Genomic DNA, 25,895 nt, shown 5'->3' with positions numbered 1-25,895 from the left:
AAAAAGGAAAAGAAAGAAAGAAAGATAGACGCTTACAAATTTTACGCACGAAACGAGTGGGGCCCTTGTCGCGAGCAGAGGGGATGGAAGCAAGAAATCGGAGCCGCTTTGTATTAGTCTGACTTCTCGCGTAATGCGAAAAAAAAAAGGGGGCGGGGGATGAAATAAGGTGTCCTGATTTTTGTAATCCCATCTCTGTGTAAGCTGAATAATTTTCTATTTCTTTCTTCTCTAGCGCTATGACAGGTGAGCCAATTTTGCGAGAATTAAGATTAAATTTAAGAGGAGTGGGCGAAACATTTATAAAATTGGTGATGAGTATCGCGAACGTGGCTTGCTGCAAATTATTACTGTATGGTTGTAACTCTAACTCTCGCGCTTCATTTATTGTTCGAAAAATTTGCGAGTTGGAGTTTTTAGGAATAATATTCTGCTTGTCTTTGGATGCCTATGGGCCCCTGAGAGCATGCACAGCTGACGCGAACGCCAAGTTAAGCGCATGTCGAAGTACCCCCGTGACGCCAGTATCCTTAATAACGCTGGAGCGCCCGCAACACTGCCTCGTGTTATCGTATTCAGATAGGCATTATTGCAGTAAAAATTGGCCATTATTTCACACGAAATGTATTAAAGTCTAGTACTAACGCCGAAGGAGGGCTTAAACTTGAAAATAAGAGAAAATTATAAATTGACTGTCTAAATTTGGCAGTTTCAGTGTTTCACACCAGAACGCTCGTTACCCCACCCACTATTACTTTGGCCTTTACATGTGCGACATACGCTCAAATTTTATTGTGCTGGTTTTACAGGTTAGTGCAAATAATGTTGGCCTGACATCTGGAGCAATCTTTTTGAGCAAACCTTCTTCACTGTATCTAGCCACTTTACAGGCCAACCGTACGCTACACATGCCTCTGTAAAAGGGCACTTCTTGAGGTGAAGCTGCAGCTTGGGGAAATCTCTGATTTCCCCATTCAAATACATGTAAAAATGTAGAAAAGCTTTTATCAGACAACCACTGGACCAATTTCGTCGAAATATATTGTTTTTGGCTGAGAAAGTAATATTTTAGCAAATTAGAATGCAATTTTTTTATGCAGAACGTTACACTTTTTTTACAAAAATTGCTGAAAGTAAGTAAATATAAAAAAAAAATTAACTTGGAAGTATACACATTTCTAAATAAGCACTAAAACAGATACCGCAGTTCTGTAAACTGCAGCTTATAGAGCATTTAAAAGAGAAATTTATTGTATGACTTTGTAGCTTTTGTGGAATTGTTCTAATGCTTACAAATGTTTTGCAAAATTCCTACCCACTAATTAGAGATGTATAGATGTATTTCAGGGCGCTGCATTCAATGTTGTCTACCTTAGATTTACTGATAAGCGCAACTTGCAGAATCGTGAGATCGTTATTGATTACTTAGCTATAGAGTTGAAACTTCGTACTGGAGCTTTTTTTTTCCTATTATAAAATGATTAATAGCAGAGGTTGGTACCATTATGGCGGCACCGTCTATACGCCTCCAAACTTATTGAAGAAAACAAATATGTGCAAACCGAGGGAATAATGTCACAAATATGGCACTCATTAGGACACCAGCTGTACAAAAACAATACAGTCGAACAGTGCATGAATCACAAAGTTTTGTGCATGAATTCAGTACACATACCTACATATAGAAGTCAAATATTTTGAATGACCCAAACACAGAACACGAATAATTAAACATGGCACAAAAAAAGAAAAACACGATCACCACATCAATAAATTTTGCACACATTTATATCACTCATTTAGCTTGTCAGGATAAACAGCAAACTTCTTTCTTCCTTCTCCTATTTCAATCCCCTTCCCCAGTGCAGGGTAGCCTACCGGGCTCGGCCTGGTTAACCTCCTTGCCGTTCCCTCATGACTTCTCTCTCTATCTCTCATATTTCCTGGAAATGTTTGTGTCTTCAAAAAACTTTTTCAAAGCAAAAAGTGCTCTATTCTGAAGGGCCGCTGTTGGCCATGGACCAAGTATCTTTCTTTTTTTAGCGTGAATGGCCTTCCTTCTCAAAGCAACAAATTTGCTTGCAATGCCCTTCGTGGTGAATTATAGTTAGGGCACTCGAGGAGGAAATGATGCATATCTTCGACTAAACGCACGTTTTAACCTGTATGAAGACCATCGCGTAAGTGATGTACCAAGCCGCAGGCTAGGCACCAACGTTTCGGACTTTCTTTTTTTCTCTCAGATTTGACTGAAAAAAGAGGAAACAGAATTGTCCAGAGATCATTAACGGTTGTCGTAAATGTAAACGAATCGCCCAACGGGGGCTTCTAGAAAGCTATTCTCTTTATCAAGTGAATGACGCGTTAGAAAGCTTATATTTATGGCAGTTCGGATAATTAAGGAGCATTTGTTGATTCATTGCGTGATTCCGGGGAGAACAGAGCTGTTAATCGGCACGTTGCGAACCTGTCTGTTGCGATAGTATAGGCGGTCATACATATAAGCGGGCGGATCACACGTGTGTGGCCCCCAGCGGCGCGAGCGCCGGCGCGGAACGCGACTGCGAATATCGTCTCCAGCTGCCACATGCCTATCACGCAACTGCCACAGGGAGACAGGGTAGCAGGAGACGATGAGCGCTGTCCTTCCCGAGCACACCACTACTGCACGCAAATATTGAAACGCCCCAAAGCACTCGAGGCGAAGGTGCGCGCTTCGACACCTCGCGGTGCGAGAGCCCGCACGCGTTGCATCGGCTGTGAAAGTCCGACCGTCACGAGCAACTCACAAGGAAAACGGACGATCGAGCCAAAGAAAGCTATTCTCTTAGAAGTTACCTCGTGTACGCTGCGTAAAGCAGCAATTGGGGCGGTGGGGAAAACCAGCAGGCTTCGGCGATGTCTCTGGCGCTGAACTCCTTCACTGCGACAAGCAGCAGGCTCTCATCGCTGGCGCCGCCACCTTCTCAATGACCGGTTATTCTTTACGCTGCAGAAAACGTAGTTATCGTTCACTACAGTGTTGCCTGTCACGGTTTCCGAAATACATGCGCGGATGCTACCACTCACACGGTATGCGTGAAACGCAAAACCGAGCGAACATTGCCTAGCTGGGAAGCAGCGTGATAGTGGTTAGTGCGTCCCTCTCCCAGCTGTATATACATTGCCGCAGGACGACGAGTTCGAATTAAAGTGGCGGTGGACGGCTAAATCTTTTTTTTTGCCTTGCGTTCAGGATGGAGCTGGGGATGAGCGCGGCTTTTCCCAATGACGACACGACAGCGACGTCGACTCAAATACTTCACTTCCTGTATATGCACCTGAAATACATACATACATACATACATACATACATACATACATACATACATACATACATACATACATACATACATACATACATACATACATACATACATACATACATACATACATACATACATACATACATACATACATACATACATACATACGTGAAGTACTAAACGATGACTGGCATCACGGTCGGCCTAAGGGAAAGGACGGACGGAAGGACACAGTAGACTAACTTTCGGTCTTATAACTGCTTCCGCAGTATTTCCTCTTTCTCAGATCTAATAGGATAGCATTTTTTGAAAACTTAAAGTAGTACGCGAAGAGAGAGAGAGAGAAAGCAATGGTAGGAAAGGCAGGGAGGTCAACCAGAACAGCATCGGGTTTGCTACCGTACACTGGGGATAGGGGAAAGGGGAATAGAAAGAGGAAGAAAGGGAGAGAGTAAGTACTGAGTACGTGTGGGAGGGACAGCGTACACAATGACACTATAAGCGGTCTCTTAAGCCCGTGCACTTCAAGTACCGCACTAGTGCACGAATCGCTTTTCGAGCCAGTGACGGGTGTGGCCACGGTCCGAGTATCTCTGACTCGGTAAACGTTCTCGAATCCAGTCTGCGTAAAGTTGCCCGCAGAGAGAGGCGTTGGACATCGTAGCGAGGGCAGGTACACAATAGGTGCTCGATGGTCTCCTCGCACCCACAGGAGTCGCACATCGGGCTCTCGGCTATTTCCATACGGTAGGAGTATGCGTTCGTGAACGCCACTCCCAGCCACAAGCGACACATTCAAGGAAACCTAGGAGGCCACCCGTTTTCTTACATGTAGACCATCTGGATTGTCTTGATTGAGAGAGATTAAAGAAAAAGAAAGGAAAGGCCTTCCTGCACTTCCCTACAACCACCTGTCACAACGTTGAACTGTGAAATGATATTCAATAGAAATCCTCTTGTTTCTTCCCCGTTTTCCTCTATTGTGGCCCCAGTAAACATACTAAACAATGTTATTCTCTCGTAGGGAGACTGCAAATTAAGAGTGACTTCCATAAACAACTTTCGAAACGAAGTTGAAATCTAGGTTTCGCACACACTCCCAGCGATGCATTTTATCTTGGCTAGAGAAAGCTAACTCAGGCGGCGAAAGATATAAACGATGACAGAACATGCAGTGAGAGATTGACTTAGCGCAAAAAAAAAAAAAAAAATGAAAAGAAATGACGAGACCTCACTCCGCCTTGAAATCGAAGCAGCCTACTTAAACAACAAACCGTCATGGTGTTTGAATTTCTATTTGCTGGTGTTTCACGTTCGGAACATGCATTTCCGTGTTTTGTTCGCCATGCCGAAAGTAGGACAGTTCATCCCACTGCGCGTATCGAATTTTACGAGCCGAAAAGTATTTACCTTGGATGTACAAGCAAATACACTTCATCTTGTTATTCCCCTGTGGTGGCAGCGGAAGCGGCTTTCTTTGCCAGCGTTTGTCAACCCAATTTTCCACAAGAAACATAACAAGGAAAAGTCACGTGAACAAGATCGAAGCGGAAGAACTGAAGACCGCAAACTTCCCAAAGTGCTCTCTGCGCTAAATTTGAGATATTTTGATTTTTTGTTTGTCTGTGGCATCATTCGGTAGCAACACTGACTACAACTGCTTGCAAAGATATACTTAGATTGCTGGCGAAGTTACGCAACCACAGGTAATCATGTACCTTTAGTTGTGTTCAGCAGAAGACCGGTGAATCAGCTAATACGTGTGTTGCGTGCCCAGAAAGTCAGTCGCATGTGAACGCTCTGTTTGTCTCGTTCCTGCGTTCGCCTCTTGTCGAATGCGCTGGGATTCAAAACGCAGAGATGTTTTTATTTTGGCACTGCTGAACTGATTCGAGTAAAAATTCTAGCAAAAAAAAAGAAAGAAAAATGAATAAGTAGAAGAAAGTTGAAGTTGTGGTTGCAAGCGTGTGCTTACACAAGTATTGACTTACCTAATAAAGACACTGTCAGAAAAAAAAAAAAACTGGCATGTACTTGAATTAAAGTTTGCCTTCCGTTAACACGTTTCGACAACTACACCTGAGCTACTGTAATGCGATAGCATTATCGCGATTGGCTCACCTATGCCTTTTGTTTCATTGTCTTCGTGATTGGCACTTTATCTTGTGCGGAAATCGGCAGTGAATGTTAGCGTCCGGTAAAAGGCTGTCGCATTAAAAAACTAAGAATAGGGGGCATTAAGTTTACAAGTTAATAAATACAGAATACAAACAGCCGTCAAAATTGTGTTAACCAAGTCTGCTATCGGTTCTTAAGGAAACAGTAAAGGTATGGTAGATATTGCTCTATGTATTGGTAACTGAGGAATCCTTTACGAAATTAAAATGAACAAACTCCCATTTTTCTGTGTGCTCTAATGTAAGGCGTTATTTGTAGTTTTCTACTCATTTAATTTTAATAGACGTTTCTCTCTCCTTCTTTTCCTCTTCAATTTAAACGCTGCTAGATTGAGTTTGCACAATTGTTATGTCTTTTCTTCCCTCCTTCTTATTCTATCTCTCTATTTTCTTTTCTGGAGTTCCGAATTTTATAAACTTCGTGCTTCAAATCTTCGTAAGTTTACCAATTTTGAGCGGTTTCTGTAAGAACTGAAACGCTGACCAAAAGAAAAAAAAGCGAGAGAGAGAAAAAGAGAGAAATAAAGAAGAAATTTCTCGTTCAACAGTTCCTAGAAGTTGACTTCCCCTGTCAAATACAACTTTCATTCGAATCGGTTCGGTGGTTGCGTAACGCGAGCCTTCGTGCTTTTCAAACTTAGCTTGAGTAGCGAAATCGGAAACGGCCTGCGTAAAAAGGCTTTCACAAATATGAAATACGAACTTGCGGAGAGTCGTGAAAGCTTACCGGTCAGTACTCGCGGCATTCGCTTCTTCGGGAAGAGGCCTCCGTAGAGTGTACCGTGAGCGCAGCACTGAGTGTACGTATTCGAAGATAGAGTTCGCCGTCGCTGCTTGTTCTGCTTTAGTACTGACCGCATGGTCCTAACACATTTGATGGTAGATATTGAATGTAACAAAATATGAATGTCGCACCGCGTATTCATAATAACGGTGTATGTCGCACTAAGCCGTGAGTACGCATCCACATCGTTCACCACCAAAAGCATAACTGCAAGAAAATTTTGGTTCGCCTGAATTGGTAATAAATGAGTAGCATATATTACGAAGCAATTTTGGCTACTGCCGGGCTAGCAACTGCCTAATATCCTTATTAGCAAACCCTTATATAGCAACCTAAGCAGATGAAGCATGCGCCTAATGGTTAGCGTATATGACGCAAATCCCGGCACGATGTCTTGGGGACATTCAGTGCTCTGCAAGCGCCTTTTCAACTCTTAGTTCATGCCGAGGAGCCGCATGCACAGGTTGGTGCATGCGTTTTTGCTTCTAAGTTGGTTCCGACGAGCGGCAATAGCGGCGTTCTTCTTGTTCTTTTGTGAATCGAAAACGCCTATTTTTACGAGCTTCCTGTGATGCATCCTCTGGTGCTTCAAACGCAAAGTTTTACATGTAAGCTGCTCCATATCAATACTATCTGAAACCAGGGTTCTTGCGTGGTCCAGAATTTCGCTACCGTTGGCTTTTAGTGTTCGCCGGTTGATCATTTCTTGGTGATTATACACCACTGCGCGAAGCTTGAAATTTCAGATCAAATCCCGGCAAGCGTCAATTATAATGATACCTTAGTATGCTTAACACAAACACGTCTTGAAAAACGCTGGCGACATGTGTAAAAAAGAGACTCCAATGTATCAATGCCTGCTATTTCGAAAGTAATGAAACGCGCCCGTGCCAGCAGTGGTATGTAGCAGTAATGTCAGTAACCGATCAGCGCGTTCTCTTACTAGAGTGACACGTTAATTCATATTAAAAAGATGGATAGATTACATTAGAGTGATATGTAACGGCACGGTAAGGTTCGATGGTCAACGCTCGGAACGCTATCCGAATAAATCTTGTCGCACACTCGTCTTTCTGCTTAGGAGATGAAAGGTAAACGACCCAAGTCAAGTTTACCTAGGGTTCGTCACTGATATCCACGTCTCTCTCTCTCTCTCTCTCTCTCTCTCGTTTTTTTTTTATCTCACTGCCATCACACAGGTCAATCTGAAATAACAAAATTGATTCAGAGGGACGCCCATTAAAGCTTCTCACGAAAGTTCAACGACACCGAGCGTCATTTACGACGAGGTAAACGCAGCCCAGGAAACCCTAGACGCTCGAGTCAATCACGCACGCGGCGGTGCTTGACTAGGTGGCCCCGGGTTGTCGTCCCAGCGCCGAGCGTGCGGCTTGAAAGAAACACGGTGGCTCCGCAGAGCGCGAGGCCCAGATTTGGTTACCGCAGAGGCGCTCCCCCTTCCACGTGTCGGCTCACATGGCGACCGGACGAGCAATCAGAAGCGAAGCAAGCGCAAAACCAAGAGTGAAGAGATAGAAACAGCGAATGTTAAGGGGGACGGAGAATCCCAGCGAACGTGCGCGGAGCCGAGGGCATTGCCGCTGTTCAGTGCGTGGTGCGGCCTGCCTTTTGTCAAGCGCCTAAACAGCGGCTTCCTCTCGTGGCAGCCGTGCGAGCGGGGAAGAGTTAATGCGCGGGCTAGAAAAGAGCGGCGCCAGCGCTGCGCACGAAAGTGAAACAAGAGGAATATTCAATTAGGTAGGCTTTAATGGAATAAAAGTTTTGCGTTTGGCCCTATCAATTTCTCTCGCACCACAGTGTAACCCCAACCGCGCTCCCCGCCACGGGCCTTTGCTCCCTTCGTGATCCCCGCCATTGTTCTCCTTCAACTTCTCTCTTTCTCTCCCAATTTCTAGGGTTAACCCTTTCCCCACTTCTCCATCTATCCGACGCAGCGGGTTTGAAACAAAAGGTCTTCGTGATTATGATCCAGTAGCGAGCTTTTTATCGAGATCGTCCCATGTTTTTACGCCTCCTTTCTCTGCCACAACTTCGTCCCTCGCTCGCCGAGGCCCTGCCGGGCATTTCTACGGCGTCAGTCTTCGAGTTTTTGGACGTGTGTAGAGATATATCCCGGCCCTTTAGGAACAAAAGCATAGCATGTCTTAATAGGCTACAGACACAAATACCGCCGAGAAAAAACTATAATCAGGAATCACCGATGGAAATAAAGAAAAGCAATCCACTGCGTGGTTCTTCTCCGTCTTCTTCAATTCTAGATCCAACGAAACCTTGCAAGGAATAGGAGGAAGGAAGTTAAAGAATGGAAGTGTGCATAAAGTAAAAGTGTTGCGAAAGCTTGTTCAATCATTGCCAAGAGAGAAAGTAGGCTGGGGTCGTGTTTCCATGTTAATGGACGCATAACTTGATTAACGCCAACGTGAGCCGCAACGCGCCCTTCAGAAAATAGCGATAAATAATGGAATTTTTTTTGCTCACCATGGGAAGTCGTGTCTGGCCGGTGTGGCACGAAGCGAGTCAAATTTAACGGAAGGGGAGGCCGTGGCTTTCTTACTTCAATTGAAGCTTCCTTTTCGTTCCTTGTTTCGCTGCCTGTTTCGCATTAGGTTTTTTCGATGCTGACGAAGAAACGTCATAAGGTTTTGTAATTAAGTACAAAACCAGCCTGGCCGCGCTACGGAGGCGCTCAAAAGATTTTCTCTTTCTTGTTGTAATAGGCTGAGGCTGGCTTATTGGATAAGTGGAGACCTTTAAGGCATTATGCGCCGTGCCTATTGAGAAGCACGGCGGCAATAGTTGTCAGGAAGCGCAGGCTTCGCGTTGTCTGTTCACTTGCTTTTCCCTTCGTCATTGCACAGGAAAGCGGGCACTGGAGTGCGAAGATACTTCCTGTCACTTTAGAAACATTGTAGTGAATATTCGAGGTTACCTGCGTGCTTGCATAATACGCTCACTTTATTATTATTATTTTTTTTTTTTGCGACGACCACGTGCTCTAATAGAGTAGCTTTACTTCGAGTAATGAGCGGAGTCACATTGTGGGACATGTATATACCGAGATGGTATCTTTTAAATCATAACCAAATTGTAAAAACTGTGGCGTATAGCGCAACTCTACTTTTTCATCTGAATTGCTCGAAGAGGCGGATACCACTCGCACGGGAAAGTGAAGTGCATAATCGAATAAATAAGAATATTTTTTTACTTGCAGCAACTTGAAATAATTATTTCATGGCGCCTATTTCAACTTAAAATTTAGCGCCGGTGAGTTTGCAATGCATAACCACTTGCAAGAAAGATGTGGGCTCTCAAGTTGTGCGACAAGATGCGTTGAAGTTCTAGTTAAATTTGTCCTGCGGTGATTAAGAAGGCGTTTCATTAACAAAATGTGAATGGAACAGCGGTGCACTTAGTGCCAGTTTTGGTAGTGGTCATCTCATAACTGGTGCTAATTTCGATATTCTTTCCAAGAGGCCGTGTCCGCAGGAACATTCATTCATTCATTCATTCATTCATTCATTCATTCATTCATTCATTCATTCATTCATTCATTCATTCATTCATTCATTCATTCATTCATTTGTCTGTTTGTTCGTTCGTTAAAAAGCGCAAGCCATAATCTCGTCATTTATTTTTGTTTTGCTTCAGCTTCGCCTACTGCAGATGATAAGTGACAATTTCTTCGAAACTATTCCAAGCACCAACTGGCCATGAAAACGGTGGTTTGTTGTTTTCTGCTGAATATCACGTCAACTGCGGATAAAATAAACTATTTATAAATTTTATCTTTACTGAGTGCTTCAAAAGGAAATTTAATAAAAAAAGAATGCCATTATTATACTGTTGAAGCAGAGGTAAGCGAAATGAAGTTAATATTATTTAGAAGCTCTGTATTTTTTCAGCCGAATTTGCCCTTTCGAGCATGTTGGAAAGCAATTGACCGGTGATGACACATTAGAGCAAAGTTACGTTTCTTCGATCGCTGGCGACTCGTCTGTGAAATAACAACCGCAGTTTGGCCTCCAGGGCTTCTCGTAGTACGAGCAGACATTCGGAGCTAGTGTAATTCAATAAAGTTGACCTCTAATTGCCTCTGTTTTCCGTGAACTGAACACCTGCCAAATCAGAAAAATAGCTATACCATCACTGCATATTATTATTCAGTGACGCCTTCAAGTACAATTTCTTCTCACTGTCATCTGCTGGGTAACTGTAATAAAATATTGCTTATCCGTTCTACGTGTTTAAAGGCCATTTGAACTCCACTTCCTGTTCTTGACTGCGCTTTAAGGCGACCTAAAGTTGGAGATGAAAGTTGTTGACGAGTTCGAAGCGCTGTTGATGGCGACATGTCATGTCTAGTGTATAGAAAGAAAGAAGGACATCATGCAAAGATATGGCGACCAACCGTGAATCACTCGTTTTCCGACTGCGCACGTATTACAGAGAAGCTGTTAGCCTCTCGGTGCTCGGCATTTTTTGTGTCCACCCGTGAGCAAAATTATCATCATCAGCAATGGCTCATCCCCCTTGTAATGCAGAGGTTACAAGCATTCCGCATAGTGAACTGAACAGTGCCTACATTCATTGTAATCACGCATACAACGCACAGAACAGCGTACGTTTCAATAAAGAAAAAACTCAAAACAAGCATCTATCATCATCAGCTATTACTCATACCACCGTAAGCAAGCAAAATTGCAATGACTCATACCCCCGTAAACAAGCAACAAATGCAACGGCTCACATCCACGTAAGGTAGAGGCTACAAGCACTCATCAAAGCGAAGCGAACAGTGCATACATTCATTTAAATCACCCATACAGCAACAGAACAGCATACGTTTCAATAAAGAGCAAGCTCAAAACAAGCATCTGAACCATCAATAAAGCACTGCATACCACCCTCAGCAAATGTAGTGGTGGTTTTGCAACAGCTTCGCTTGACATCCACTTTCGCAGGGCCGGGATGGCGAGTCAACGTTTTTTCTCAAAGGAACACTATAGACATATATTAGGCCGAGCTATATTGACAGGTTATTAGTATAAATGTCTATCATCGTTTTCTGCGATACAAGATAGGACTTCTTTATGCTTTCTGTATTTTGAAGACGCTTCACAAGAACACTCTAATTCACATATTTCGGGTGTTAGATAAAGGCGTCTAGAGGATATTGGCACTGCTAAACTCAAAGGATAATTGTACGGTCTGAAGTTTTTGCCAATGCTCCCGTCGCTTTCTGCACCAGCGACGTGCACGGCCACGGCGCCGAATAGCACTGTAGTCCACAGGTCTCCGCGATCGTTTACGAACTTGCTGAGCATCTCCAGATGTGCGTGCAACAACCAGCGTTCTTTCGGTCTCCTCCTTTCTCTCTTTTCGTCCCTATATTCCCTCTTTCCCAGTGCAGGGTAGCAAACCGGACTTGCGTCTGATAAACCAACCTTCTGGCCTTTCCTCTCTTCTCTCTTTCTGAAGTTATTGTTTGCGCTAGTAGCCTGTTGGCTTCGATATCGACAAGCCACTACGCGAATGCGACCCCGCAACTTTGTTGTACACCGACTTCAAAAGGCTAATTTCATCATCTGCAGTTTGAAGATGTTCTATTTTTTCTGATGAAGATGAAGAGAGGAGTATTCGTCCCTGTATTCTGGCGACGGCTAATACTTTTCACTTGCCCAGGACGAACTTGCTCCGTTTTCGCTTGGTTATAAACGTTGCCAAGCAGTGCGTAGTTAAAGCGAAGACCCCCTGTTCTGTTTTTTTAAATTGCCACACTGCTCTCGTTCCTGTCAGTAAAATGCGGATGATGAGCAGAAGTGTAGGCGGGAGCGTAATGTCCGAAAGCTCCTGTTCATGTTGTTGCTGCATGGAACACGGAATAACTTCGTGCAGTTTACATTCCGGCTCGGCGTGCTAAATGAAGCAAAAGTCAACAGAGAAGAAAACTACAACCTCGTACTCGCAATTTATTGCTTCGAATTTGTTTGAGTATCTTCGAAAGTCACTCGTAAGGCAAGAATATTTTGATCCATGGGTTCGTTTGCCGTCCCAAATGCGTAAATAATTCCGACAGCAGACGGTATCCGTCCATCACCTCGCCTTTAATAAAACTCATGTGTAGCGTTTCTCGGCTATCAAAGCTTAAACACTATGCTGACATAAGTAACCGTGATTCGCCAATGCGAGAGTGAAACACGCTGTCCGATCATTCGCTGTTGCAGTTCCATCTGTGAAAGGCACTTGGCTGAACATCACGAAGGTCTCCCGCCTGCACATGAGCGCCTACCTGTGCATCGCCTCCAACGGTGTGCTGCCCTCGGTCAGCAAGCGGATCATCCTCGAAGTCAGCTGTGAGTAGAGCATGTACTGAACCTAATCTTTTTCCACATCTTTTTTTGTTTAATGCTCATTCACCAATTCAAAGTTAATAAACTTGACGCAATATAAATGTACAAGCAAAGGAAGAAGCTAAGAGTGGCCTCACGCTGAACATTGCGTGAGACAATACTGTGATCGGTTAGCTGCACACAGTAGAAGGCGGCAATAAAAAGAAAACAATACAAACAAAATCCACCGTTTTCACCATCAGATGAACCAGTGCTAGAAAAAAGTAGAAATGAAAACGCAAAGTACCGCTTTCTGACATATCCTAGCTGTTTAGCGACACACCTAAGCACGCGAAGGGATCACTTCCGCAGTGGATCACGTGAGCACGTTCTAGCGGTGCACATAGCCGCACAGAGTAACACTTAATAGTAAACAAGCGGCTTGTCTGTGTGTTTCCTTTTTGATAATGCCTCTGCCGAGCTTGATTTTGCTTTTACCTTCTTGTACATGAGGCTGCAAGAAAAGGCGAATTGCGCTCGATGTAATTTAGATAATACAAGGGAAAGCTTTATCTCTCTTTAGAGTCGATAAGCAGTCATCAAAAAGAGCAATTAAATAGTTTGAAACACGTTGAGAAGGATAATGTTTGGGAGGGCTCTCGCTTCGGTGAGTGGCATTACGAAAAAAAAAAATTCGGGACGAAGAAAGACAGGAAACAACAACAAAAATCATGCATGCATAGCCAACGACTAATCACAGCAGAACTTTTTCTATCAATATTTTAAAATATTTTTTTCACTTATCCCATCTTCAGAGCTCGTGCCCCTATCCGTGCCCGAGAATTCGAGCACGGATAACACCGCGAAGAAAAGAACCCATCTGAATCGCTGAAACCATTTTACAGTGTACACGAGAGACGCAGCTTTTAAAGCTGGTGGATTGTCTTCTCCAGTGAGATAAGTTTGTTTAATTTATTGTTCGCGACACCTTACACCGTCGACAAAACAAATTTCAAATGGACGAGAGAACCCTGGCAGCTGAGTCGTTGCCGAGAGAGACGGCGCCCAAATCCCCTGGCTTTGCCGTTCGCGAGCTGGGCGTTAGAGAGGTCGAGAGATAGGCTTTCGCGCGCGCATCTCGAACGGAAATAAAGATTTTAAGCACGTCCTGATATCTCTTCTCCTTTCTTTCTTTAAGTAAAGGTTCGCCTATGCTCATTTCGTTGAAGAGCCAAAAAGAAACGAGAAGAACAAATGAAGCACTTTCAAATGCCAGTTCGAACATCCCAAAACAATATCTTAGGAGAAAAGTGAACCCCGCTGCTAAGGAAGCATGGAAGCATGTAAGGATGCCAAAGCTCACTTTTGTTTGTTTCTTGAGCATAGCTTTTAGGTGCCCGTTCCTGCAGTGAGTGTCGGCGGTGGCGGCGGCGGCGTAACCGAGCGAACGAGCTCTGCGAGAGAATGAAAAAGTGAACGCGGAGCGGAGCGGGGGATGAAAGACGCGGGGAAGAAAACGGAGGAGGAGGGTGCAGGGGAACCATGAGGCGGAAAGTGGAGGAGGAGGGTATGGCGAACGGGTGAGAAGAAAAGCGTGGTGCGGCGATGATGGCTACGAGATGGTGCCAGAGTAGCGCACGTCGTCTGGGAGCTATGTCGGCGGCGCCTGCTGTGAATCGCGCCCACGCGTCACCCACGCGCTCGCTCTCGCGATCTCCAGATTAGCGAGGCATTGGCGCCACACTTCGCTCCGTTTGCAACGTGCCGCACGAGACAGATTGTCCGCGACAGCCAATATATTGCAAAATTAAACACGTATAGGGCTGCTCTCGAATTTCGCATTAGGGAGTACCGTAATCGTATAGGTGAATTCTCTCTCCCTCTCTCTCTCTCTCTCTCTCTCTCTCTATATATATATATATATATATATATATATATATATCTTATTTTTGTCGTTAAAGGGTGCCCTGGTGCTTATGAAATGCCGCCGTCGACGGCTATAGGAGCATTGTTTTACTATAGCACGCACCATTTCTCGTTGAAATCTTCCCTTTACACCAGTGGACGTGGCGCAAGAGTCATCAAAGCCGTGCTCCAGGACTTTACATTGACGTTTCATTATTTAGCCCGTGCCAATTATAGCGCAAGAATAGTAAGTAGGAGCACACTAATTAGTAAATGCTCTGTTGACTCGAACTACTAAGACCTTGCGGCATATTGTAGCTGATGTACTTGTTGATAATGAATTCGTTTGTGCTAGGTCGTCGTTGCAGGCAACCGCGACCACACATATTAGAAGCGGTGGGGAGACCCCAGTGTGGCAACTTTCCTGCTCTCAATGGCTGGATGGCGTTCTCTCTCTTTGTGATTTGGCGCGCTCTCCTACAGCTGCCCTCCCCCTAGCGCGCATCGTGGTTGTGAGAAGAGAGAGAGAAAGCAAGGACAGGAAAGGCAGGGAGGTCAACCAGAAGAGCATCCGGTTTGCTACCCTACACTGGGGATGGGGGAACGGGGAATAGAAAGAGGAAAAAGGGAGAGAGTGAGCACTGAGTGCGTGTGGGCGGGACACTATGCACAGGGACACTATAAACGGTCTCTTAAACCGGTGCACCTCAAGTATTGCACTAATGCACGATTCGCTTTTCGTGGCAGTGACGGGTGTGGCCACGGTCCGAGTGTCTTTGACTCGGTGAACGGTCTTAAGTCTAGTCGGTGCAAAGTTTCCCACAGAGAGAAGCGTTGTACATCGTAGCTGGGGCAGGTAGACAATAGGTGCTCGATGGTCTCCTCGTACCCACAGGAATCGCACATCGGGCTCTCGGCCATGCCCAAACGATAGGAGTATGAGTTTGGGAACGCTACTCCCAGTCGCAAGCGTTACAGCAAGGTTGCTTCGCCGCGGGAAAGGCTAGATGGCAGTTGTAGCCGTAGCGTGGGGTCCAGTTTCTATAATCGGCAGTTGAAGCCACCTGAACTCCAGAGATCTTGCGACTTTTTGAGTGCATGTAGGCGAAGTTCCCTGGCAGCGTCCGACCTCGCCAAAGGTATTGAACGCGTCTGGGTATCTTCGTGGGCAGACCGGGCAGCCTTGTCCGCTAGGTTGTTGCCGACGATGCCACAGTGAGCAGGAATCCATTGAAATATAATGGTGTGCCCTCTTTCCAGAGCATGGTGGTGCACTTCCCTGATGTCAGATATCATCTGCTCGTATGTTCTGTGACGTAATGCAGACTTAATGCTGTGAAGGGCTGCCTTAGAGTCACAAAATACGAACCAGTTCTCTGTTGGCTCTTCTGTGACGTACATCATAGCGGCATGGAGAGCTGCAAGTTCTGCCGATGTCGATGTAGTCGTGTGCGACAATTTAAATTTAACTCTAACCTTCTTGGCTGGAACGACGAACGCGGCAGTTGAGCTGCCACGTGAGGTCGAACCATCGGTATATATATGTATGCGGTCATGATACGTCTGGTGCAGTAACAGGAGCGTAAGTTGCTTCAGAGCCGGCGATGGATGATTGGACTTTTTTGTAATTCCAGGAATAGCAAAATTCACTTGAGGCTGTCGTAGGCACCACAGGGGAGATGAAGGCTTCGTCGCCGGTGTAAAAGATGACGGTATGCACTCTTGATGAGCGTTAATCACTCTTGAACAGGTGGCTTGAGGTCTCTCGGCTGGTACGGAGGCCAAATGATGGTCGGGGATCCTTGGCAGATGGCGAATGTGCGCTCTGAGAGAGTCGACAGCTACGTGTAGCAACAATTGCCATCGCTGGGGACCATATTATCGTGGTTGTGAACTTTTCGTAGGTACATAAGAGCTGCGGAGGAAAGCCCGGATAGCTAATATATATATATATATATCTTCAGTGGTCAAAGTGCGCGTGGAGTGAGCTTCTCTCGACGCCTGCAAATCGCCCGCAAGACTGCGGGAGCACTGCGGCCTTCGAAATTTTCCTACAGAAGTAGTTAACGTGAGCATTCCAACTTAATTAGGTCCGATGAAAAGTAAACATCATATATTTTATTTGTTTCAGCAGTATCTATTCGCTGTGAATCAAGAATTAAAGGCTTGTCAGTAATCGCTGTTTAATTTTTAGCACCAAATAAAACAGCTTTAGTTTTATTTGGATTGATCTTAAGTCGATTCATTTTTCACTATGAGGAAGTCTTTGAACACACGTCGTTAGCTTTGGATATGAAATGATGCAGGTTAACGTCAGATATAAGTATTGTTGAATCAACAGCGCATATTACGTACTTAACTGTTGTGCCCATGTTCACGATATCGTTGACATAAACATTCGACATTCCACATAAGGGGACCCAGAATACTCCCTTGCGTTACACCGCAAGCGAGAGGCAAAAACGACGAGCTACATTTATTGGTGTGTACACTCTGGAATCTATATTGAAGATAAGATTTAAGTAGAGATTAGCAATTACTACGTATGACTTATGATTCTAGTTTGTGCAAAAGAATACTATGGTCAAAGGAATCAAAGGCTGCGCTGAAATCTAAAAAAATACCCAGTGTGAATTAATTTTTTTTTCATTGTGCTGAACTATAGCTACTTTTAATGCCAGCAGTGCAGATTCAGTAGAGCTGCCGCTTCGAAAGTCAAATTGTGCATCTGTTAGAACAATAAATTTATTAGAAAAACACGTAATGCGAACAAAGATAATTTTTTCTAGGCACTTAGTGGAGACAGGAAAGACAGAAATAGGTCTGTAATTACTTTCTATGTTACGATCTCCTCCTTTAAAAATGAGTGTTTTCATAGCTTGTGGAACAACTCCCGATTCGATAATTAAGTTAAATATATATGCAAGAACTTCTGAGATGGAGTATAAAACATGCTTTATTGGAGAGATATGTAAGTTATCGGCATCGAGTGGTTTAGTATTATTTAAGCACATAAAAGTGTGATGCACTGCATTTTTATCTGTTGCATCAAGAAAGATGCTCTGCTTCATATTACCGCATCCAGTAACCAAACCCACATGTTGATTATATGGAGTTACTACGTTTAAGAAGTCGTTGTCGAAGTTATTTGCGAGTGATGTGCCAGTTAAATCGCAACCGCCAAGTGTTAAGGATTCAGGCTGAGAATTTTTATTTTCGCGCCCAAGTATATTAAAAGCTTCTATGTGGCGTTAGAGCGTTGTCGACTAGAATTTTCAAAAAGACGACGATAACAGGCTTCTTTAGCACGTCTAAGTTCAGCATTCATTTGATTTCGAAGTTTCTTAAACTCTTTCAACACTAACAGAGAGCGTGTGAGCAAGTACGAGTGATAACAGATATTTTAATTTTTTTATTATTTTCAGCTGCTCACGGGTGACCCAATGTTCTTTAGCCTTTTTTACAGGTTTCAAAGTTTCGAAAGGAAAATGTTTCGCATAGATACGCATAAAACTTTTAATGAAGTCATCATAAGCGTTATTTGCAGTTTTCTTCTCCTTTACAAATGACCAGCTTTGATTCGTTAAGTCGCTTTTGAATAATTCAATACTCTGAGTTGTAATTTCTCTGTATATTATAACTACACTTTATATTATTACTGTCGAGTTTAAACATCCGAGAGCATGTATCCAAGGGCATGTAAACCCCTGTTACCTTATCATTCATCCAATTCGAAACTTGTTGAAAGAGCAATAGCTTGACAGTGCTTAGATAACGCCCTGAAGAAATCTTGTTTTCATTCCATGGCAAGAAATTTCGAAAGGCAAGTGACACGACTTTTGTCAGCAGGGTATCCTGACAGTGTTCTAGTATCTATAGCTGAAGGGAAGTTGAAAAAAGGAACAAAAATGAAAGATGCTTTCAAGAAGGAAATAGATTAAGCACTGTAATAATTCCGTACATGCACAATACCTCGCACCACCTAAAATTGTAGCAATATCAAAGTAGTGCTTTCCACCCCTGAGAAGCTAGGGAAACTTTGCCAAATGTCTAATCCTTTCCAGAAAAAGAAAGAGCCGTGCACTGTCAAACATCGTGATCCTTTTGTAATGTGTGTGTCTGGCGTGGTATATGAAGTTCCCTTGTCATGGGGTTCCTGCAATATCGGTCAGACTGGAATGTGTCTGAATGAAAGACTTCTAGAACACAGGAGGAAGGTGGGGAATTACGGCGATGGGAATCTTTCTGTACATTGTCATGACTGTGGAATACAGAACAATAAGCCGTGTAAATCCTTGTTCAACATGTGTAAGATAGTAGCCAAAAATAATAATCGGGATGTTAGGGAGATAATTGAAGCACATTGCATTAGAAAGGCGGGTGTGCCGTGTGTCAGCGCACCTTCTGTTTTACTGTCGTCCAAAGTAACTAAGCTTCTAAGCATGGCCACCTGATGTCGGCATTTCGGTCTTGTGACGTCATGAAGGAAAGTGTTCAAATGGTGCAATCTTATAAATACACGATCAGTTGGAGGTAAGCGCTTGTGTTGTCTACTCTTCACTTTTTCTTTGTTTGTGCGCGCTTGACCATGATCTGCTATGCGAAACCAACTAGCCCAAAAGTCGGTGCTCTTGAGTTTAACTAGTTACCTTGATTTGAGAGTCAAATGTATCAGAAACTTTTAAGGAAGAAAGCACTTCGATTTGTTTTTTCAGATCTTTCACTCGCCTTCCTGAATAGCAGGAAACATTTGCAACCCCGGGTATGTTGATAACCTAAAGTTAATCTTAAATAGTTTGAAGTAACCAGGACTGAACTGAACCTGTCGCTTTATTTTTATAGATGACAAAGTAATTTTTCGCGCACCATTGGCTGACAGCTGTTACAAACAGCTTGACGAAAACGAAATCTTGTAATAGGCTGGAATTATAAATAATTTCTTAAATAACTTTTCTGCAAGTTATTGCAGTCGAAGTTGTCTCAGGCAAAGAAGCAAACGTTTCGACAGTGCGTCTTCCACCATAGTTTCGGTTGGTCGCCCACGCCTAGCAGTTAAGCATGGCAGATGTAAGAATCAAGAGTACCAGAAACTTTAATGCTCACATTGTTGGCCTATCTTGAAGCGTCAGCTGGCGTGCGTGTACGTGTGGCAAACCGCGCTTTTGTAACGGCTCAGGCGGCGTATTTTAGTGGGCGCTATGTAACAAGAAGGTGACATAACAATGTACCCCGCGCCCGTCTCCACGAGAACATAGACACAAAAGATCCATTGATTCGCTTCTACTTTCCTTACAACCTTCTGCTGCGCTGTCATGTCGGCTGTGTACCCTAGTGAACGCCCGCAAAATAATTGTTCCCGGAGTCGTGTCGTACAGTTCTCACGCGTCCGTGACCTTGCTCTCCTTGGAGATTCGAAGACACCCATGTATCCCACTGCTGTCGGCGATTTTCTCTCTCAAACGGCGAAGGCAAGTCATGCCAATGCATTGTTCGGCGCAGTTTTAGGCATTTCCTTTCCCATCGGAGCCATCTTTTTGGGATCGGCGGCGCTTTCGCAACCTTAACGTATGCGGCAAGCTTTGGCGGAGTGGTTACACAAGCAAGAAATGCTGCTTCTGTCGTTTGCCCTCCTTTACACTCTTCTTAGTGTGCCGTGTTTAAAGTTTACGAATCATTCGGTCCTTGGCACGCGGTAGACGTACCATTAGAAACCGCTTCGCGCACCACCCAGTGAGTCCCGGTAAAGAACGAAAAAGCTCCGATGCCCTGCTGCTGGGACTTTGTGCCGTCGTCTCGTTTTGCAATCCTAGACAGGTTTGTGGCGCTGGCTGGCTCCTTTCGCCTTGATGGCCGACCGGCGCCAGAGCATCTGCCACGCAACTTACAAGTTTTAATCTTTATGGCGAACACGTACGCGCTTACGAAACCGCAAAAAGAAGTTTTTAAAATATGGGCGCGAGACGTTACACCTAACAGCTAAAGAAACCCCGAGAGATGGGCAGGACATTGCCCGCGCGGGAGACGTGTACAGAATATTTGAGTTTTCAGACCTCGATGGAAATTTAATCTTTACAGATGCCAAATTTGCAGTTCCTATTGATTGTGACTGCTATTACCAACACTTGTATGATTCGGCTGGCTTGGAAGGAACTTGAAGGCAAATTGTAGAAGTCTAGCTGCGAATTTTCAAGTCCGAGACCACTCATTTCTGGTAGCTTCTAAGATAGAGCAGGCTTCATTTGTGCGCGTCTGCACGTTTTCCTGCGCAATCGTGAAGTGGCAATGTTTGCGAAATTGGTAAACCACGTTAGCAAGTGACACACAGAAAATGGATCAATGCTCCTATCGCTGCCCTACTCCCGTAAATGCAATCGGCTTTTTGTGAACTTCTGGGGTAACCGTGCACAATACTGCATTAGGCTGGAAGTGTCTCAATCAGTGCATCATTCTCTCCTTATTCCACATCCTTCGCTATCCTTACTTCGGTCTGTCCCTTCTCCTTCAACCCACGGGGAAGCAGCATTTGAGAGGCGCCGCCTTCCTACCCTGTTTATATTCCCTTTAAGCTTCGCCTAGTGTAGGAAGCCAGCCAAACACTTCTCTGGGTAATACCCCTTCCTTCTCTCTTTTTTTTTTCTTTCTCTCCCTCCTTGTATGGTTGTAACCAATACACGTGCATAATTGACCTGTTTAGCGTTTCTGTTTTTTTACCTTTTCGCTGTTTTCCAATTTTATGCAAAGCGTGAAAATTACGTGCTTTATTTTTTACGGTGTTTTGCAGTCGCGCCCATGATATGGATCCCGAACCAGCTAGTCGGCGCGAGCGTCGATACCGACGTGACCCTGGACTGCAATCTGGAGTCGCACCCCAAGTCGGTGACCTACTGGACTCGCAACACGGACACAATCATTCACCAGAACTCCAAATACTCGGTGGTCACGGTGCAGCACGCCATGTACAAGGTCCAGATGCAGCTCATGATCCGCAGGCTCAAGCCCGAGGACTTTGGCGAGTACCACTGCGTCGCCAAGAACTCACTGGGCGAGACGGAGGGAACCATCAAGCTCTACGGTGAGCATTGTTTCCTCTTGCTTATCGGGGAGATTTTGGCGCGTAAAAAATATACTGCAGACAGCAAACAATATACCGTCCTATTTCAAGACTAGAACTGTTAATTTTGTACAACTATTAAAAGATACTACGAGGTCAATTACCCCAATTTCATTCATGATGACGGCGCTACAAACGAATGACAAGTGCTCGAAGTATAAGCAGACTTGCCAACCTGTGAATTTAAAAATTCGCGAAATTACCACAGACACTACGGAGTATCAGGGCAGGGGAGGGGCGATAGGAAGGGGGCATAGCAAACATTTTTGACAAGTTGCCCCGAGCCTACGGCCTTTGTGGGATTACATACATACCTTACATTCCCGATGATTTACCTTAAGACGCAGCATAAGCATCAGTTGATGCGCCAAAAAGGAAAATAAAGTCTTAGGAGGGAGAGTATGAAACGACAGATCGAGCGCTGAATTTCAACTGATTTTATTCTTCTCCCTGCCCTGCTGCAAAAATAAAATCAGTTGAAGTTCAGCGCTCGATCTGTCGTTTCATACTCTCCCTCCTAAGTCTTTCTTTTCCTTTTTTTTGTAACAATTCATTCATTAGATCCCAACCAACTCGCCCGGCAAGAAGTTCTACTCATAAGTGGATATTGACAAGCCGCACATTGTTTTTAGACCACAGTAACATTTTCGGCGACTTCGCTGCCACCGATTCCGCTTACTTCAGGAACTATTCCAAATAACCTTTCTCGGGGCAAGTACCTCTCTTAATTTCATATGGCATCTCTCGCTGCCGGAACAGCGGCGGCGGAGGAAGCATCACAATTTCTTTTTGGAACGCAGTTCTCGCAATCTTGCACCACCCCATCAACCTACCTTTCGCAGAACTTGACGCAACATTGGTAATATTGTAGAGCGAGCCCAACTTCGCAGACTTTACAAAAATTATGCAAGAACTGGCACGTGCGCATAAGAATAGAACTTGTCAACGTCATGCACGCGGTACCCAATGTTTAGGAGGCGGCAATGAGATAGGCTATAGCCAACTAATGAGAGATTATAAGAACTTTAACATAAAAAATAATAAATATAAAAATGGCGTTTTACATTGCAGTGCAGTACGCGGGGTTCAAAAGAAGCTGTAGTGGGGGAGTGCGAATTAATTTCGCCCGGCTAGTATTTTTGTGAAGGGCACCCAAAGCATGGTGAACAAATGTTCTTGCATTAGGTGCTACAGAAATGAAGCCGCAGTGGTTTAATATTGAACTGGTGACCTCGTTCTCAGCACCAAAATGCAGTTGTCACGGAGTCAGTGCAGAGCATAACGGTAATTGCAATGATAAGAAAAGTTAAGGTACGAAATAGAAGGAAGCGATATTGGCACAAGAAATAGTGGCGGCAGACAATTATAGATGTAATCGCGCTGTCCAGAAACCCAGAATTGCGTGAAGACATTTTAATGCAAAATGACACAAAATGAAAAAAAAAAAACAGTTATATCAGTTGTAGCTGCCATACACCATTTAAAGGTGAGGCATGAGTTATGAATATAATCAGATAAAAAAGAAAAGAACGCTGCACTAGCCTTCTTCCCACTTTCGTCCCCCTATCTTACGCTTATAACTCAAGCTCATAAGTTCTTATTCTTGTTCTCAGTATATCAGCTCTTTCCCTGCTGAAATCATGAGCTATACTCAATGCAGTTTGTTGAGTAGGTATTGTTACTTTCAGTAACGACATGTCCCTTTTATAACCGAGAAATGTGGTGTCTTACTGCTGGAGACACATGCATGTTTGTGTCAATTTTCTTGTTATTATTTTCCGGCAGCCTTGATGCTTTGCATGATCCTAATAGAACTGAATTATTGATGCACAAGAGATCAGGCTTATAAGATGTTCTGAGGGCATCCAGTTTTGAATTACCGCGTTTAACTCGGGTGAGCTGTTAGGGCCCATAATAAACGCAAGCGCCCTTTTGCTTTGTTGAGTAAGAAGTGGACAACTTGTCCAGTGTTATACAAACAATGCCTTCTACATGAGAAAAAAATATCAGTACTATTTAATTTCAGAACCAAATTAGGTTATCGCAGCAGCTGCGGCCGCGGAGTGCCATAGAAACAGCTAAAGGAGCGAGAAAAATCTTTGCAAGTAATGGAATTGAACAGTGTATTGCCAAAGGAAGAAAAAATTAAGTAACAATTTAGCGGTAGGTTGGAGGGAAATGCGCGAGCATTACGTCTCACCTCAGTGAGGTCCCGGATTTATGATTTAAGCGGCGTAAAGTGTTGCTCTGGAGGTCACTTCTCACATCCTGCCTCTCTGAGGAGCGATGTGGATATATATATATATATATATATATATAGAAACAGACAGAGAGTGAGAAGAAATAATGCGCACGCATACGTAAAATGTTCGTTTAGTTGCTCACTTTTCGGCCGTGGCACGGCCGAAGCGTACTTACCTAGACAGGCATTTTTCCTCTTTCGTATGTGCGCTCGCTCTCTCATCATCGTGCATACCGGATATATATATATATATATATATATATATATATATATATATATAGAGAGAGAGAGAGAGAGAGAAACTATATATGCTCATAGAAGACCCGCACTTGTCTTTTGTTGCAATCTCGACAAGGTGCGGCCCTTGCACGGGGGTGGGCCGTTGTGATCCAATTTTTCTGGTCGTGTGTAATACCCTTGATTTCTTTGTGCGAGAAGTGAGCGCTGTTGTCTTCGTAACGCATACATCTGTCCCCGCTAGCACGCCGCTCAGTCGGTGCCCGTATGAAAGGAAGGTAAAAATGGAGAAAGAAAGGCAGGGAGGTTAACCAGTTTAGCTTAACCGGTTAGCTACCCCTACACAAAGGAGCGGGATGGGGGGGATGAAAGATGGGGAAGAGAGAGAGAGCACATGACACAGCACACACATCGTCAGTTACAGTCCATCACTCTTGCGCGGTGCGTGACATCACTGTCACAGCCGCTTGTCCAATCCCGTCTGTTTCAAAAACCGAAGTAGTCCCTTCGTCGCCTTCAGCTGCGATGTCTTCTGTCGGCGATATGTGAAAATAGTTGCAACTGACAATGGTCCATTGTCAAGGTGCGCTAGAACCGATGCCAGGGACTGTCTCTGAACATTATATTCAGGACAGTCGCACAGAATGTGTTCTAGCGTATAGTCCTAACTACTGCAGTGTAGCTGTCACCGCTGCTAAGTTTTGGCGTGGTAGTACACTTGTGGGTACAGTCATCCTCGTGCCCTTCATGGCGTTAGATATGAATGTGACGTCAAAGCTTTTCACAATAGACTTTTAGTACTGCGTCATGACGATACGTAAGCAGCACGCAAGCGCTTTGCGGAACGTATGAACGGGTGTCGCGTCACGGCTTTTAGTACTGGGAAATGCCTACGTACGTAAGCGGGTGCGCGTTGTTAGACGCCGGGCTCGTCGGAGGGCGCTGGCCGCGTCCGCCAGGACGTCGAACCATCAGTCGTACTGTAGACGCTGTTAATCTCGCCAACGTGATGGAACGTGTGCGTGCGTTCACGCTACGTCGAACTATATTTAGGCCTTTAGGAGACTCTACATTTAATACGGATGCAATACACGAATCATATCGAGAAAAATAAGAACCGAGTACACGCTTACTGAGGCGGGAGCGGTCATTTGCACGAACTGCGCCAACAGGAGGTCAAAACCTTGGCGCAAACACGACACACCAAACACATTCTCAAAAACAAAGTTAATATTTTTTTGCTATGCATTTCCACCGTGCAGGATCCGGGAATGGCTTCTGCGCTATCAGTTTAGGCAGCAAAGGCAGGTGGTAGGCTATTGAAAAGTACAGCCTTCCTCTGGTCGCCTTTGACGCCGCCATGTTGCGAAGCTCTTTTGACTCCCGCTCTTCCGAACAAACGAGAACCGCGACAGCAGCACGGAAGGCTCCCCACGTACGCATGCAAGAATCGCATGCTTGCGTACGCAGCGTCCGCGTACGCATCACGCACCGTTCGTGCTGCGTTCTGCACATGCACGCTTTGCAGAACGTAGCGATCTTACGTACGCAACGCCATTGCGTACGCAACTGTACGCAGCGCTAAAACTGTCTAATGGTGTCCGAAGACTGCGCTATAGCCACACGCTCAGAATCCAAGAGCTTGCATACAAGCTGCGACGCTCTTTCCGGTCTTGAAATTTTTTGATTTCAATGTTTTTCTTTAGTGTGTTTGTTTATTTGCATAATTTGGGCTGCCAAGTTGTGAGTGCCTACTATATATACTTGAAGAAAAGAGCGCTACG

General features: G+C 44.4%; 1 protein-coding gene across 3 annotated transcripts in view; it reads left to right on the top strand.

Moving 5' to 3' along the window:
* The window catches only part of LOC126542473 (lachesin-like), a 209,708-nt gene that overhangs the window by 152,302 nt on the left and 31,511 nt on the right, over positions 1-25,895 (top strand). For all 3 annotated transcript variants that reach the window (XM_055077275.2, XM_050189556.3, XM_055077274.2), the window contains 2 exons: positions 12,512-12,640; positions 21,303-21,593. In XM_055077275.2, coding sequence (XP_054933250.1) covers positions 12,512-12,640; positions 21,303-21,593 — 420 coding nt within the window. The remainder of the gene's footprint in view (positions 1-12,511; positions 12,641-21,302; positions 21,594-25,895) is intronic.

This window comes from Dermacentor andersoni, chromosome 2 (assembly GCF_023375885.2).
Source record: "Dermacentor andersoni chromosome 2, qqDerAnde1_hic_scaffold, whole genome shotgun sequence".
NCBI lineage: Eukaryota > Metazoa > Arthropoda > Arachnida > Ixodida > Ixodidae > Dermacentor > Dermacentor andersoni.
Note: the sequence above shows the minus strand (reverse complement) of the source record. Positions and strands in the feature narration are given on the sequence as shown.